The 17,346-nt window shown below is 43.2% G+C and overlaps 1 protein-coding gene across 1 annotated transcript; it reads right to left on the bottom strand.

Moving 5' to 3' along the window:
* Window positions 1-682: 682 nt before the first annotated feature.
* LOC117371330 (major intrinsically disordered Notch2-binding receptor 1-like) lies at window positions 683-14,318 on the bottom strand. The gene is made up of 5 exons (XM_055221617.1): window positions 13,946-14,318; window positions 13,468-13,856; window positions 8,741-9,982; window positions 7,704-7,884; window positions 683-929 (listed from the first exon to the last, which is right to left on the bottom strand). The coding sequence occupies exons 1-5, from the start codon at window positions 14,316-14,318 to the stop codon at window positions 742-744; spliced, it is 2,373 nt and encodes a 790-aa protein (XP_055077592.1). The 3' UTR covers window positions 683-741.
* Window positions 14,319-17,346: the final 3,028 nt, after the last annotated feature.

Below are 17,346 nucleotides of genomic sequence, written 5' to 3'. Positions count from 1 at the left end.
TATCTTGATTTTCTTAGAATCACAATTTAGATTTTATTACAATTGTTGTTTTCTTACACAGTCTTTAACTAAACTGTCTGCTGTTTCTGCAAGTTCACTCTTTAGTTAAATCCACCTGTTAGAGCATGACAGAGGCTGACCAATAGGAGGAGTGGATGGTGAAAAGTGTCTGGTTTTGATCATAGAGGTAGAGGATCACCAAAATAGCAGACTGAGAACCTAAAATTAATACTTTGCAGCTGATGTCATTCCATGGGGGTGTGATGCTAACTGGAGACACTACTCTGTCTGAAATGCTGTTGCTCAAGTTAGACTTTAATCAGAGAGATGTTTTAACACAGTCTCACCATAAATTGCTGACTTAGCTGGCACTATAACAGTTTATAATTTTCTCTAAACTAACATAACAGTCACAAGGTAGCTAACATTAGCCAGCAGTTTGTAGTTAGTCACTCTCACCTTTTTGTTGAAAAGCAAACTCCTAAACAGGCTCCTGAAAATGTGCTGTTTAAATCCATTTAGCATTTTTTGTGACTATTTTAAAACCTTTTTGGCAGTGTTTGCTAATTTGTGCATTGTGTCACCATGGTACATGCTGAACATTCTGGCATAGGCATAAGTGTAGAACACCCCCAGTGTGATGTCACGGCAAAGTATCAATAGAGTGTTAGGGTTAGGGGTTGTAAGTGTGCAGGTTTAAAGCAGACCTCAGTGTGTCACATCCATAGAGCTTGACCCCTGTCAGCCCACAGTGAGCAGGGGCACAGTGATAATCAGGACGATGGCCATAGCAGTCAGTAGCAGAGCAGTCACTTTGCAGAGCTTTGATCTCCTCAGCTCCAGGCTTCTCTGAAGCAGCCCGCCCTGCCCTTGAGTATAAAGGTCATCCATCCAGAACTCCAGCTGAGTGGGGTCCAATGGGTCCTGCCAATTCAGCCACAGGAAAACAGAATGCATAAACACAAAAAACAACACAAATACACAGAGAGAAACAAAGAGAAAAGGGTAAAAAAAATAGTAGTGGTTGTGTTGTCATATTAACCAGCAGATTCACTAGGCCTGTCATGATGACGAGATACACTGCCCAGCCAAAAAAAAAAAAAAAAAAGCTGCCACCTGGATTTAACTAAGCAAATAGGTACGAGCCTCCTCCAGTTGGTCAGGTCTAGATTCAGCAACTGTATGTAGTCAGAAAATGAGGTCTGACTACCTGAATATACTGAATGACCAGGTTATTCCATCCATGGATTTTTTTCTTCTCTGATGGCATGGGCATATTCCAAGATGACAATGCCATAATTCATTGGGCTCATGAGTCATAATTTTCACACATGGATTGGCCACCACAGAGTCTAGACCAGGGGTCACAAATAAAATATCACTGAGGTCCGAATTTAAAAAAAATCGACAAGTGAAGGTCCGAAGCTTCTGTTTTATTTTTAGTTCCAATTTTAACAGCTGTAATGATAACAGTTTTTAAGTTGTGCATTTAACTATGAAAATAAATTACATGTTTATTTCAAAGTAAAACAAAAACATGCTTTTTGAGGCGAATGTGAAACAAAATTTAAAAAAGTGCTTGTTACAAAAACTGAACATTGATAAATAATTTGAACTAACAAAGCATTTTACTTTTTCTGAGAGAAGTAAGCTCTTTGTTGCTTTGCAAGCATTCTAAATCTAGGGCTGAATGCTGTTAAAGCCATCCTCAGGCACATGTGAAGGTGGTCATTGGTGAGCCTGGAACGGTATTTGTTTTTGATGATGTTCATTGTGGAAAAAGCAGCTTCACAGCAGTATGTTGAACCAAACATACACAATATGTACAGGGCTACTTTCTTTAGTGTTGGGAAAGATGTCTCTGAAACTAACTGGATCCAGAAAGATTCAGCATCTCTTTCACTAACTTGCTCTTTCAGCACCACATTTGACTGGAGATCTGCAAGTTCCATCTGAAGAAGTCCTGCATTTGCCCATATGAAACTGTCATTGGCTTCTCTGGAAAACCTCCTTATGTCAGTGATAAGGAATGGATTTTGAATGAAGACAGTAAGCTGCTCTCCAAGGTTGAAACTGTCAAATCGTTTTCCAAAATTGGCAATGAGTTTCTCAACAAAATGTTGAAAACTGGACTTCTCTCCCTCAACTTGTTCCTTGACAGTTGGGAAGTGAGTGCAGTCTCCCTGCAGGTCTTCCCTGAACAGCTCCAGCTTTCTTGACCGTGATTCTGGTGGAACGATCATATCTTGCACGTAAATCGCAGATTTTTTGTGCCCGGATTGCAGATTCGGGCGGATAAGTTTGTGAAAATGTTTCAAAGTGCCGTTTGACATTGCCGCTTTTTACGAGAGCGACAGTTTCTGAACATATGAGACACACGGGCTATGTACTGCCACCTGGTAGGATGAACAAGTATTGATCAGTCCATTCTCCTTTAAAAGTTCTATTTTCCGTGTCCACCTTTCTTTCTTTCGCGTCTAAAAATAGATTACGGCACCTTCCTCAAATACGCTGATCTCATTGGCTGAGCCGCACCGTGTTTGGCTCTTAAAAACTTTACCGTATCACTCCGCCTCATTCGGAGGAGACTCCGCTTTCTACCGCGGCGAAGGCTGCGGAAGATGGTTAGATAATGCGCGCATTATAAACTTTGAAATTCACCAGATATAGGCTAAAAAAGCTCGGGTCCGGATTGGGGGTGGAGGGAAGTCTGATGAAGCGTATGTAGCACTTGGCTTCACCGTGACTCCGGTGGGACACGAGGACAGACCGGTGTCTGCTGTGTCTGAAAATGTTGGCAGCGGACAGTATGAAGCCAAATAAGTTAAGGCGCCTCCTCATTACATCTCAGTCACGCTGATAAGACGCTGGAGTTTTTTCAGCGTAAACGTGCCAAATATTAACAACAATCATCCCGCTTTGTAAATGTCACTTAAAGCAGCAAGCACTGAGCATCGTATAAGGTGGCGAACCAAACTGCTAAATTACTTGTTTTAATTTGATACAATAAAATATTTTCTTCTTTATAGAAGATAGAAATGATAGAAAATAATTGAGAAGCACTGCTATAAACTATTCTGATGGTGCCTTCCCTGTGTTCTCAGGACTGTCCCTATGTGCATTTGCAAACTGTAATCTGGCTTTTTTTAAATCTTTCTTTTGGAGTAACGTCTTCTTCCTGCAGAGAGGCCTTTCAGCCCATGTCGGTACAGTACTCATTTCACTGTGGATAAAGACACACTCTTTAGCAGCATCTTCACAAGGTCTTTTGCTTTTGTTCTTGGGTTGATATGCACATTTTAGACCAAAACACGTTCATCTGTGGGACACAGAACCCGTCTCCTCCCTGAGAAGTATAACGGCTGGACATTCCCATGGTGTTAATACTTGCGTATAATTGTACAGATGAAGGATGAAGAAGACTTATGCAAGTCACAATTCTCTTTCTGATATCTTGGCTGATTTCTTTCTAATTAATTCAAATGTTGTCAATAAACCAGAAGCTTCTAAAGACATGACATCATCATCTGGGTTTTCCTAAATTTGTAATCTTACTGGATGTAAACTTCTGACTTTTTTTTTTTTTTTGTCTTGGGCAAATGGACATCTTTTCTCTTGCATAGCCTAGGCAGCCACAATCGATGTCAATCAACACATGATACAAGAGACAAGGAAAAATAAACCAAAAAACAGACAAGCAAAACACACACAAAAAAAGAGTATCTCCGATACTGAACAAACATTGAACAAAGCAATGAAAAATTTCTTTCTCTCATAAATAATTTTGGTAATCCTAATTTACCTACAACAAGAAAAATTTTGTCTGATTTTAAGTCATACAATGTATGTGTCATTTTATATAGCATGTGTAAACTTCTGATTTAAACTGTAAACACATCTGAATTTGGAAGTACAGGCCAAAAGAACTAAAAAGAATACAAATATGGCATGGCATATATGACAGGAGTGTGTGTGTATATATATATATATTCCCTAAGAATGAGCGAGACATCATCTCACTGATCCACACAACCAGGATCTACATTCAGGCTTGAGAAGTGTAGCCGACTGGTGACAAAGAGAGGGAAGGTAGTCCACACAGAAGGGGTCTCCCTCCCAGAAGGAACAATAGCAGACATCGAGGACAGTTACAAGTACCTTGGTATCCCACAAGCAAATGGCAACCTTGAACAGGAAACAAGGAAAGCTACGACCAAATACCTCAGACGAATGTCTCAGACAGTGGAGTGGAGAGGAAGAGGTGCTGGAGGAAGCCTCATGGAAGGACAAGCCCCTGCATGGGATGTACCACCAGAACATAACTGAAGTGGCTGATATCAAGAAATCCTACCAATGGCTTGAGAAAGCTGAACTGAAGGACAGCACAGAGGCACTCATCCTGGCTGCACAGGAGCAGACCTTGAGCACCAGAGTGATAGAGGCCCAGATCTACCACACCAGACAAGACCCAAGGTGTAGACTGTGCAAAGAGGCCCCTGAGACAATCTAGCACATAACTGCAGGGTGTAAGATGCTGGCAGGGAAACCATACGTGGAATGGCATAATCAATGGCATAACCAAGCATAGTGTACAGAAACATCTGTGCAGAGTATGGACTGGAGACCCCAAGGTCAAGGTGGGAAACACCTCCAAAGGTAGTGGGTTTTTCCAGGCATCGCCATGGCAACACCGTGCAAAATACAAACTTGGCCCCCTAGACTTTTTTGATGGGGATGACCTGAAGAATCACTTTGCCAAATTTCACATTCCTCAATGAAGCAAATAAGTCGTTATAAGACTTTGCGCATCGCATCTTTCGCGCATCGCCATGGCAACCCAGTGAGAAATATGACATGGGTCCCATTGACTTTTTTGATCAGGATGATATGAAGAATCATGGTGCCAAATTTCACATTATTCCATGAAACTAATATTTTTCTGATGAATGGGAAAATTTGGAAGGTTTCCCATTAGGATAACATTGGCAGTTTGGCGCATTGCCATGGCAACACGGTGCAAAAAAAGACATGGGTCTGATTGACTTTATTGATTGGGATGAATGGAATGGGAATGGAATGGAATTTTGTGTCAAATTTGGTGACATTTGGGAAAACTAAATTTTTGGCCCTCCATGCAAATATATTAGATATTCTGTAAGGGGCGCTATCACGCCAATTTAGTTTCTGTCATAATGAGTAGGTTTAGGCCAGAAAGTTTTACAACTGATTTGAATTTGAGCCAAATCGGACTTTGCATGCGCAAACGGGAGCAAATTTTGACTTTTGAAAATTTGAAAAATTCCGATGGAATTTTGCGGCTTCGCCGCACGGAAACTGTGATAGGCATCATCATGAATTGGATAACTTTTGATGCCCCACTTGTCTGAATTTTGGGCAAAAATTTTTGAGTTTTTGAATATGTTCAGGGGGTCAAATTGTTGCTCAAAGAGCAGAAGAAGAAGAATAAAAAATAATAATATTTTTAGCAAAAACAATATATCCGATAACATTACAATGACATATTATACGTTTTTTGAAAGCTCGACTTTCCCCACGTCACCGTGGGGACAATGGCTAACGCGCCCGTCATTCGCCATGGCGTCGGGGTCCGCCATTGACCTCCCATTGACTTGAATTCATTTTAGCAGTAATAAAGATGGCCCATGCCTGTGGCATGGGGGCTTGGATAGGGCTCGATGCCAGGAGTGTGTCTGGGGACATGTTGACGCTGACATGCTAGCAAGAACAAATATACATGTCCCATGCCTACGGCATGGGACATGTATATGGGTTGCTAGGATACAGGAGTCTGTGCACGGTGCTGTCATGATGCCTGCATTGTCTGTCTCCCTGTGTGCTCTCCCCCTCCCCTACCTGTCTGAATCCGGAGCTGGGCGGAGTTCCTACTCCTCCCGTGCGCACCTGGAGCGCATTAGCACAATCATCACCACCTGCTGTCGAGTATATGAGGGCTCGGCAGATGACACTTGGGGCCAGACCGTCCGCGTGTCAACATTCCTGCTCTCGCTCGTTCCTGCTCCTGCCTCTGCGCTCCAGCTCCAATATAGTCCACCCCTTTGCCTTGCTTCCTGTCCCGTCTTGGTCTCCGGCTTGCTTCCCATCTCCTGCCCTGGTCCCCGCTCTCTGGACTACTCCTGCTCGGCTTGCCCTGGTCTCGTCTCCGGTCCTGCCTCGCTCCGGCCCTGGCTGTCTCCGTGTCTGCTCCGGACTACCCCCGCCTGGCTTGCTCTGTTCCTGAGTCTGATCCTGTCCTTGTCTGGTCCTGGTGTTCCCCGTTTCTGCTCCACACTCCGCACGCCTGGTTCGCCTCCCGTGTGTTGAATGAACTATTGACTCATATTATTTCACAAACTGTTAATAAACACTGTAAAATTGCCCCGAGTCTGCATTCCTTGGTCCGCTCCTGTACCTGCCGTTACGACAGGTGCACAAGATCCTGTGGGACTTCCAGATATAGACTGACAGAATGGTAATGGCGAACCAACCAGACATTGTAGTGGATAAACTACAGAGCAAAGCCGCTGTGGTGGACATCGTAGTACCAAGTAATGGGAATATCAGCAAAAAGCAACTTCAGAAACTGAAGAAATACCATGCTCAGAGAAGAGCTAGAGAAGGCCTGGAAGGTGAAGGCATCTGTGGTGCACTCGGGGGCAGTGACCCCAAAACTGGAGGAGTGGCTACAGCAGATCCCAAGAAAAACATCAGCCTTCTCAGTCCAGAAAAGTGCAGTACTAGGAACAGCAAAGATATTGCACAGAACCCTCAAGCTCCCAGGCTTCTGGGATATATATATATATATATATATATATATATATATATATATATATATATATATATATATATATATATATATATATATATATATATATATATATATATGGCACTTATGGCTGCTGGAATAAAGGTGCTTTTGTAGCATTTTACAGAGAGGCTCTTTGAACCCGCATCCTGATGGGAGCAGCTGAAACATTACATCATTATTTAGAGGATGGGAGTGTTCTTTAAAAATGGCCTCTGCTAGCCTTTACTTGCCTAGAGTAAAGAGATGCAGGGTAAAGCTGACACTCCACACACACTCATTCAGGCTGCTTCTGTTTTTGAGTTACATTGACTTGGATTCTTAACTCCCACCTACAGGAGGACCTACAGGAGGAGACTAAAAGATAGTTTGAAATTATGAAAAATATTGAAGACAAATTTTGGACGAAACATATTTGTTTAAAATTGAGAAGAAATTACTAAAATTGCATTACAAAGTTACTAAATGGCACTAAATAAACTTCAGACAATATGAGGAGGAGGTACGGAAGGAGATACAGGAGGAGGAGCTATAAGAGGAGCTACAGGAGGAGGCGCTACAGAAGGAGAAGCTATAGGAGGAGGAGCTACAGGAGGCAGACCAACAGGATGAGGACCTTCAGGAGGAGGACCTACAGCAGGACCAACAGGAGGAGTAGCTTTAGGAGGACCTACAAGAGGACCAACAGGAGGACGACCTACTGGAGGAGGACCTACAGCAAGATCAACAGCAGGAGAACCAACAGGAGGATCTAGAGGAGAAGCTACAGGAGGAGGACCTACAGGAGGAGCTACAGGAGGGGGCCTACAGGAGGAGCTACAGGAGAAGGAGCTACAGGGAAAATGCATGTGTGTGTTAGTATAGATATAAACAGTATTTACCTGTAGATCTAGGGGAGAGACTCGTGCTTCTCGCTCATCCACTGTCCACACGGCTCTGGCTCCTCTCTCTCCTCTGCCCTCGGAGGACAACGCCCCCTGCCCTCTGAACATGGAGGAATTGAACATCTGATCCATCAGGTTGGAGGACAGCAGATTTGTGGTGCTACTAGACTGCTCCACCTGATGTTCAGACAAAAGAAAGTTTCTCTCCTCCACCGCAAAACACTAAAATAATAAAACCCTAACCCTAAACCAGGACTAAACCAGCACAAAACCTGGACTAAGCCAGGACTAAATCAGGTCTAAACCAGGACTAAGCCAGGGGGAGGACCTACAAGAGGAGCTACAGGAGGAGCTACAGAAGAAGAAGCTACAGGAGGAGGAGCTACAGGAGGAGGAACTACAGGAGGAGGAACGACAAGAAGAGGACCTAAAGCAGGTCTAAACCAGGACTAAACTAGGACTAAATCACGACTAAATCAGAACTAAACCAGGATAAACCAGGTCTAGACTGGTACTAAACCAGGGGTCTTCCCTCCTTCGCCACTAAATACTAAAATAATAAAGTCATATTGATTGAGGACAGGAGCTCCTCTGCCACATCTGACATCAGTACCCAGATTGCACTGGGTCGGCCACACATCTGAGAAATGTTATGAGTCGATTCACAGACACCAAATACACACACACACTGCACTCGAACACATACACAGGCACACACCACACCACACAGGTACGCACCCAAACACACACACATAAACACACACCTCACAGACACACACACACACGTTCATGCATCCAGACAAAACACACACACCCCAGCGCCTAAAAACTGTCACAACAAAATAATACTTAAACTTAAACAAAAAAATAAATAAATATACACCGAAAGAAGGGTTACAAACTACTGCTACTGTTATTAATATAACTATCACTATTGCTTCTACTGTATCGCTTATAACAATGAGATGTAACAGTGATAAAGACTCACCTGTTAGAGCCCCATCAGTCCCAGACTCAACTGTGACTTACTCACCTGTCCCAGTTTTCCATTGGCCGCTTTGCTCTCACTGCTTTTGTACATTTTCCAGTCTCGTGCAGATGTCTTCAGGTTTAAAGCAGATGTCTCATCTTTTTCTTCATTTTTCGAGGCGCGTTGCGATAAACTTTCTTTTCTCTCCACCATTTGACCCTTGGATCCTTCTGCAAGAGTGGGGCAGTTCCACCTGCTCCAGTCCAGGCTGCTGCTGCTGGTGCCCGGGTACAGGTGCCCTGACAAGTCCTCCGACAGGTGCCCGGAGACAGACAAGGGCTGAGGTTCGGAGCTTTCTGACGGAGTGACAGGGTGACTCATGAAGGAGCTGACCCCACTCAGAGGCTCTAACCATCGGCTGGAGCTGCTGCCCACATGCCCTCCAGTAGTTAGGGGCTGTTGAATCTTCTCGTCCAGTCGTTGCAAAGCCGAGAGCACTTGGGAGATCTCTGACTTCACCTCTGCCAGTGACTCCAGCTGCCGTTCAATTTGGCTCATTCGTAACAGGAGCTTACAGACGCTGGCCTTCAAACCATCGTCGCTGCTTTCTAATGAGTGGAAGAGGCGTGAGAGCTGACCCAGACGGCCTCGGCGTGCCTCGGGAGTGTCCTGGTTCAGTCCCCCGTCTGCATGGAGGACTCCTGTGGAGCCACACATACTAATGTCATCTAAAAACCTGAAGATGGCGCTAATATCGTCCTCACACAGATCTGGGTCATCTAAGGAGGTCATAAAGGACAGTCGGTCGGCATGCACCAGGCTGCGGAGCCGTCGTGGGTCAGGTGGGTCTGTCTGAGTGGCCTGTGCTCGAAAATCCTCCCCCTCTTTGGGTACAACCTCCGCACACCCCCTTCCTGGAGACAGTTTCCCGAGTACATTGTGGTGGCTAGACCTTCTTAGGGGCTGTCTCAGTTTTGGGTTGAGAGGAGCATTTGGATTTAGGCTGGTGCCGATCCGATCCTCCAAACTGTGGCTCCTGTTACTCCAGAGGGACTTTTGGGGTGGCGGGTGAAGATGGCGCGGAGACCAGGACTCGGGTACTGATCCTGGGCCAAAGTAGGTGGAGTCCTGTAGGTCATCGAGGCTTTCGTGCTTGGTTTGTTTGTTGTTTTTAGAGTTTTTGGTGTCTTGGAGAGAGAGATGGGGCACTGCGGGGGAGGGGTATGGGTTTGGGATCATCTCAAAACTGTGGTTGTCAAATCCAGTCTTCACCGTTGGACTTGGGGATTCACTTTGGACTGTGACCTGGGGGTCAGAGGTCAGGAGTTTACTATGAATCATTATTTTGTCACATTTTAAGTGCTGTATTTTATTAAAGGACACATGTTCCAGAAAAAAAACAAAAAAAGCAAAACAAAACAACAACGACAAAGATATCTATATCTATCTATCTATCTATCTATATATATATATATATATATATATATATATATATATATATATAACCATGTTATACATCCCTTTAGTTTATTTTGCTTCGTTCAAACTTGTTCATTAAAGAGGGGGCATTTTACTTCTATGGGATATTAACTGTTTTATTTATTTATTTATTTAAAAAATAAATAAATAAAACTGCTAACACATATTTAGATCACCATGTTACCTTTTCTTGTTTTGAAAATGCTAAATTCTAAAATAAGTTTTAGTTGCATTTCTGATACTCTGAGTCTCCACTTCCCCTTCAGAGTGACATCACAACACAGTCAGTGTACATCCCGCTAATGAAACTAGAGCACATTGCATCAGGTTTGTCAAGTTGCTGTGTTGAGTTTTGTATCATGTTTTTGTATATTTATGGAGAATTGCCATGTGGGAGCATGGGTGCTGTAAGTTTGTGGGTGGAGTCTTATGGGTGGAGCAGTACGTGTTAACTCGTACTGTTAACTGCAAGGAGGGTTCAAATAGGGCCTGAGAGAGATTGCAACTTCAAAGTCACCACTTTTGAACATTAGAAACCTACAGTGGTACTGCCAGTATTCAAAAGTGGTGACCCTGCCCTCAGCTGTAACTATAGACCAGGGGTCGACAACCTTTAACACCCAAAGAGCCATTTAGACCCAGTTTCCACAGAAAAGAAAACACTGGTTACCGCAAAATACTTTCAGACATCTAAAATGAAGATAATACTGTATATACTGTTTTGGAATTTAAGTCACTTCTTAATTAAAAAAAGGAGACCTTTAAAAGAGGGGACAAAGCTAGGGCAAGACAGGTCCAGAAACAGCTTAAAAGGCGCTTAAAACAAGCAAAGGAAGACTACAAAAACAAAGTGGAGAGGTAGCAGCTGGACAACAATTTCAGAGCAGTGTGGAAGGGAGTCTCTCCCTTCAGCGCAAAAGCTTTGACATCTTCTCCTCCATTAACCTCCGCCTCCATCATCATCAGAAACTCAAATTCTCCACTCCCGTCATCGATCAGTACTTGTTCCCCTCCATCTCTGCCTCCTCTGTCCATTTCGTCGTCTCCAGGTTCCTCCACTAATAGTCCTGCTCCAGAGATGTTTGATCAATCCAAATCTGCCCAGGGCTTCTAAAAGAATGTGCTGGTAAACTCTGTGTGCCATTGCAGAAGCTCTTTAACCTGAGTCTTCAATTAGCTAGGGTCCATACTCTGTGGAAAAAAAGATCCTGCAAAGTACCAGTATCTAAAGTAGGGCGCCCGGTTGAACCAAATCATTATAGACCATAGACCACCTCTCATATTATGAAAACATTTGAAAGATTGCTAAGGAGAATCTTAAGATGCTATACTGAACAACATGGACCGTCCCCTGAATTCGGCTTTTCAACAACAGAGAGCAGACAGTGGATGTATGAGAGCAGTCAGCTGCAGGACACAATGTCACAAGAACTCCATCTTCCTGACTGCCATAAGATTGTACAATAAGGAGGTTTATGGCAAAAGATTTGAAGAGACCTACAATCCCCCTTGGGGATAAATAAAGTATTTTTTATTTGATTTTTATTGTTAAACATCTGCCATCCATCTGTGACCACTGTGAAACCATCATGTATGCACATGATAAGGTCGTCGTTGGACATAGAAAAATCCAGACAATGTTGCAAACAAGCTAACAAGTACAATGTCAAAAGTCACAGACACTGCTGCGTAAAAACAGTCTGCATGTTTTTTATTTAGGTATTCATTTTATTTTTATTTATTTATTTATTTTATTATTATTTTTTTTTTATCTCTGTAAAAACATAGAATTGGTTACCAAATTAAAATATTTAGGGCTGCACAAGGATTCTTTTCTATTCTCCCAAGACCATGTCAAAATTATAAAAAATAAATAAATAAATAAATAATCCACTATCTACCAAATTTCAGAATTATTAGAACGTGCCTATCACCACCAGCAAAATATCTAATGTACCACCATGAACTAAAATTTGTTGTACCTCTTCACTAAATCCACCAAACCTGCTACTTTGTCCACCTGTGCCTACCATCACCAACTGTCCCTCAGCAATAAAAGCCTGGATGACCACCAACTTTCTCAAACTAAACTCCAATAAACCATAAGTCCTTATCATTGACCCCAAATCTCTCCTTCCCTGGAAAACTTCAGTCTTTCCATCAACAGCCACACAGTCATGCCTTCCCCTATGACTACAAACCTTGTATTCATCGTTGACCCTTACCCTCTCATTTAAACCCCAATGCCAAAGTGGCTCATTGAAACATAAAAATGTGAACACTAAGTTTTGTTTTTTTTCCTTTTCTCTTGATCTTATGATGATGTAAATATATACCTGTACTTCAGTGCTGTCATATGTATTTAACAAATTGTCCTATATATATAACCTTCTGATCTTTTAGGGAGTCTATTACCATCTGGCAGGTGCACTATTAATGTAGACTGTCCCAATGAAAACTAAATAAATAAATAAAATTTGCATGGATGACATCTAAAACCTCTTCAGACATGTTTCTGATGAAGGAACAATATTATAATATGGTAGAAAGCTCATTTGAGATAATATTCCCTCTTTCCTCTATTACTCCAAAGTCGCTCTCTCTTAGCCTCAAAAATGTCTTTAATTCTTTGCAATTCCACACTTTTTTTCGGCAAAACGTCTGAAAATTCGAACTGAAGCCATTTCTAAACTCTTTAGCGAATGACTTCCATAAGATCAAATTCAGTTATTGAAGAGTGAACTAAAGAAATGAGATCGCAGGTGACTGAAAGAGCAAAATAATTGGTAATTAACTTACAACTAAAGCAGGACTACACCAGGCCTAAAGCAAAACTAAACCAGGAATAAAGCAGGATTAAGCCAGGACTAAACTAAGACTACACCAGAACTAAAGCAGTACTAAAGCAGGACTAAACCATGCCTAAGTTAAGATAAAATAAACTTTATTGTCCCATCAGGGGAAATTTGTCTTGGTGCATTGACATCAAATAAACAGATACTGTACAGATCGAATAAAATTAGAAATGAATGCATTGCACACACTTGTACAATCAGTGCAATTTATAAAATGAATAAATTCATGGACTAAAGTAGGACTAAAGGAAGACTAAGGCAGGAGTAAAGCAGGAGTAAAGCAGGACTAAAGCAGGTTTAAACCGGGACTAAACCAGAACTAAAGCAAGACTAAAGCAGGGTAAACAGGGCTAAACCAGGGCTAAACCAGGACTAAACTAGATCTAAACCAGGGTTAAACTAGGACTGAATCAGGACTCAACCGGGTCTAAACCAGGACTAGATGTGGTCTCTTACCTGTGGGATTAGTGGTGGTTGGTTGTGGAAGTCCTTTTTAAAAATTTTCCTCTTTTGGCCTATGGAGGTTTCTGGCTCAGGTTCAAACACGTCTGCGTGGGTCGACTCGCTGGAATCGCTATCTGTTTCCAGGGGTAGGTAGAGGCTTCTCATGGTCCCAGGGTGCCCGGGCGGGTACAGAACGGTAGTGGGGGGCAGGTCGAAGGACACGGACCGTGCTCGGGTGGGTGGAGGCGAGAGCAGCACAGACAGAGGGTCTGGAGGTAAACTGCCGCGTTTCCGAGCAGAGTACCCATGTCGGGGGAGGGGCAAGTGCTCCAGACCTCGCCCACTAGAGTCAGAGTGAGCACGGACTCTCTCTCTCCTGGGCGTGCTCAGATGGTGCACTCCTGGACCATGCAAAGGAGAGGATCAGGGGGGCAGAGGACAGGGTCAGAGGAACAGAGGAGAGGTGCAGAGGGTCAGAGGAGCAGAGTACCTGGCAGTGTGGGCCCTGTTGATTGATCAACTGGCATCGGCGTCTGTGTCCTGATTGGCTGTGGTGGCTCGGACCTGTCCCCTGTCATCTGGATGAGGTTGAAGATGGTGATGATATCGGCAGCCACGGCGATGGGCGAGAGCCGCTGCCTCCTACAGGTGACACGTTCTCGGAACAACGTGGCGGGAAAACATGGGTCACGGGATGCGGCATTGAATAGCAGAGACCGAAGCTCCAAGAGGTGCTCCAGAGCAAACCTCGAGCTCACCAAACGGCACAGGTCCTGGAAGCTCAAGCACTGCCTCACTGCAGCCAAGTCCTCTAGGATACTCAGGAGAACCTCGGGGTACTCCTCCTGCACGACATTTGACATCATGGAGATAGGCTGAGGAAGGATAAGAAGAGAAATTTTTCAACTGATGAGATGAACGGCCTTTTGTTTGTTTGTGTGCATTGAAATGACAATAAAGTTCATTCATCAGGGATAATTATGATGAGAGCAAACAAAGCAAACATAAACTAATGTAAAAATTCCTATTCATTAATAGGAAACATTTAAATCTTTATGAAAGCTTTTGTCACCACTGAGTCACAGTGGGAAAAACAGCCAAATCTTTCACTTTTTAATATTCTACTCTCTATATTACTTAGGTACAATTAAATATATAACTCTCCCAATGTTCATGATAATAAGATGAGACAAAGCCCCGGAACCGAAGTTTCTAAGCCTCTGCGACGGTTCTGCGCGCGACCTGATTCTGAGACCGAAATATCCCTGGTGTGATCCAATGACGTACCGCGCGCCTCTTGAGGACGTATGGACTCTACTCTTATTTTGCGTAAATCTGTTTATCATTCTGCGTAAATCTATTTATCTAGGTTTAAGTTATAAAGTTTTAAGCTGTCGTTATCGTGGCCATGGACTGAAAATGCAGTTTGTGGAGAGAGAGAATCGACCCACTCACCGGGAGGCGCTCCGTGAGAACGAACTTCAGTTTTCCGTCCAAACAGCTGATAAAAAAAAAAAAAAAAAAAAAAAAAAAACCACGTTCCTTAGACGATCTGGAGTCGAGACGCACCGCTTCAGTTTGGGTTCTATGCGCGCGGTGACAATCAGAGCATCGCGGCGGAGGAGAGGGAGAGAAACCAGGTCAGATCCACCCACAAGTCACCGCTCTTCCCAACGGAGCCTTAAAATACACCAACCGGTCTCCCTCACGCCAGTGACGGCCATGACTCTGACTTCGGTAGTTCCGCGCTGCTGCTTCGTTATCGGGGAAAGCCTAGCTTCAAACGGGATGAATCAGGCTCCCGTGGCTCGGCTCCAGCGGTAGTACATTTCTCTAAGTGCTTTGGACTTATGATGATAATTGCTCTGAAGTGCAGCGGTTGAATTGGTTTTCAAATATTGATGCGTTCTAATTGACGCAGTGGAAGTCGTGCTGACAGTAAGGAGAGTGGAGCGTTCACGCGCATCACATTAGGCCATAAACACGCGCACTTAGGGGCCATTAGAGCGCAGCGGGGTCCGGCTCACAGACACATGAGCATCAATCCCTAGGGCCTCCCCGGATCGATACTCAGATCGATACTCGTGAGCTGCGGTAATGTACAAGAATATAGCGGGACTGTTGTATTAATGGGCCACCGTTTAATGAGAGTTTGTGAGACAGAAAATTGGTGGTGTCACTGGGAGGGCATCTGGCACACTGGGATAAGGAGGACATCTGACACACAGGGGAGGACGGGAGGGCTTCTGACATACATGGATTAGAGAGGGCATCTGACACAGGTAAAAGGGAGAATGGGAGGGCATCTGATCCACAGCAATAATGGAGCATGGGAATCCAATGTAATTTCCCATAGGCATACAGAACTTAAAATGTGAAATTGTGGAAAAAAAACTACAGTAGATAGCAACCCGATTTTTGCTGTGCAAATAGAGTGAGGACCTGTACAACGTACATTTTAAAGTTTGGTTCTATCACCTTGCAAACTAAATTTATAGACGTTTTCATTTTTTATTGACTTGATCAAGTAATCAAATTGTGTGTGTATGTGTGTGTGTGTTTCACTCTAAGCCCCGCTCTTTTTCTTTGCAACATGCGTGTTATTCACGCTAAGCCCTGATCCTTTTCTCTGCAACAGTCATGTGACTCATGCTAACGCTTTTCTCTGGCGTTATTTGCGCTTTTCTCTGTGGTAGTCGTGTGATTCACCCTAAGCCCCGCCCCCTTTCTCTGTGACATTCGTGATTCAAGCTAAGTGAAGTTAAGAAAGTCATTGCAGCTAAAAGTAGCAGGGATTGAAGGTTCAACTGCACTGTGGCAGTTTGTCAGCCTGGTTTAGTGCTTAACAGAAACCTGCTGTTGTTTTTGTTTACTTCTATTAAATCTGAATAATATCTGTTTTAGGCCTTCTGCAGAGCCTTCTTATAGGTCAATAGGCAGATTTTCCATGCCTTTAGAGACTGCTCAGTGTGGGAGTGGCGCCATGACCTATCTGATTTTCTGACCTTTTGTTTGAGTGAGCGCCATTGAGCAGGAGGTCTAGGCATAACAGTCTTCTGTTTTAAGGGAGCTACAGTATCAAGAGCGGTTTTGAGTGCATAGATCTGTCAACAAACTGATCACTTATAGTTGGACAAAAGCTGTTTTCAGCAAGGTCACATGACATGTCTCTAAATATTGGCTCTATTATTTCTTTGAATTTTAAAATTCATTTTTCAGATATTGTTATTTTCATTTATAGTTTTATTCTGTGGAGCAGGATAACCTCTTCGGCCCTCACCTGGTCCTTCACCCAAACTCCCGCCGTTTGCCCTGCCTTCCCCCAGAGCTGCTACCACCAAGAGCTAGGACACACAGGGCCTCTGCTATCCCAGGACATACAGTCATGATAAAGATAATATCATGCTGAGGTGTTTCTCTGTGATGGAGCAATATCTATAGTTACATCACATAGACTGATTAACAGAAGGACAGTTAGACTGTCCAATCAGAGAAATTTAGTTCACATTCCCTGTAACATCCAGTCCTACTAAAACAAATTTGAAACTGGTGTGCTCAATGTCAGATCTTTATAAAAAAAATGTGCTAGTTAATGCTTTTATTTCTTCTTTTAATCTTAACCAAAACATGGTTTGACAAAAACACAGGTAATGCAATTCTAGTGGAATCAATTCCACCCAATGTCAGATTTGAATTTGAAACATGAACAAAAAAGTTTGTTTTTTTGGGTTGTTTTTTTTTAAGAGATAATTTAATTACTCACAGGTTGCCATTTGGGGTGTTTTCATCTTTTGAGTATGTTCCATTTAAAATTAAACAAAAACTATCACCCTCCATACTCTACAGAGTCACTCCCCAGCACTGTCTTCATTTTACTGATGATTTTACTGA

Source organism: Periophthalmus magnuspinnatus, chromosome 5, assembly GCF_009829125.3.
Source record: "Periophthalmus magnuspinnatus isolate fPerMag1 chromosome 5, fPerMag1.2.pri, whole genome shotgun sequence".
Taxonomy (NCBI): domain Eukaryota; kingdom Metazoa; phylum Chordata; class Actinopteri; order Gobiiformes; family Gobiidae; genus Periophthalmus; species Periophthalmus magnuspinnatus.
The sequence above is the reverse complement of the archived record's forward strand: the minus strand, read 5'-3'. Positions and strand labels throughout refer to the sequence as shown.

Coding starts and splice junctions, on each gene's coding strand:
- LOC117371330 (XM_055221617.1), bottom strand. CDS start 14,318: ATGTCAAATGTCGTGCAGGAGGAGTACCCCGAGGTTCTCCTGAGTATC. Junction 9,983..13,467: donor AACCACCACTAATCCCACAG/GTAAGAGACCAC, acceptor TCTGACCCCCAG/GTCACAGTCCAAAGTGAATC. Junction 7,885..8,740: donor CCAATGGAAAACTGGGACAG/GTGAGTAAGTCA, acceptor TCTGAACATCAG/GTGGAGCAGTCTAGTAGCAC.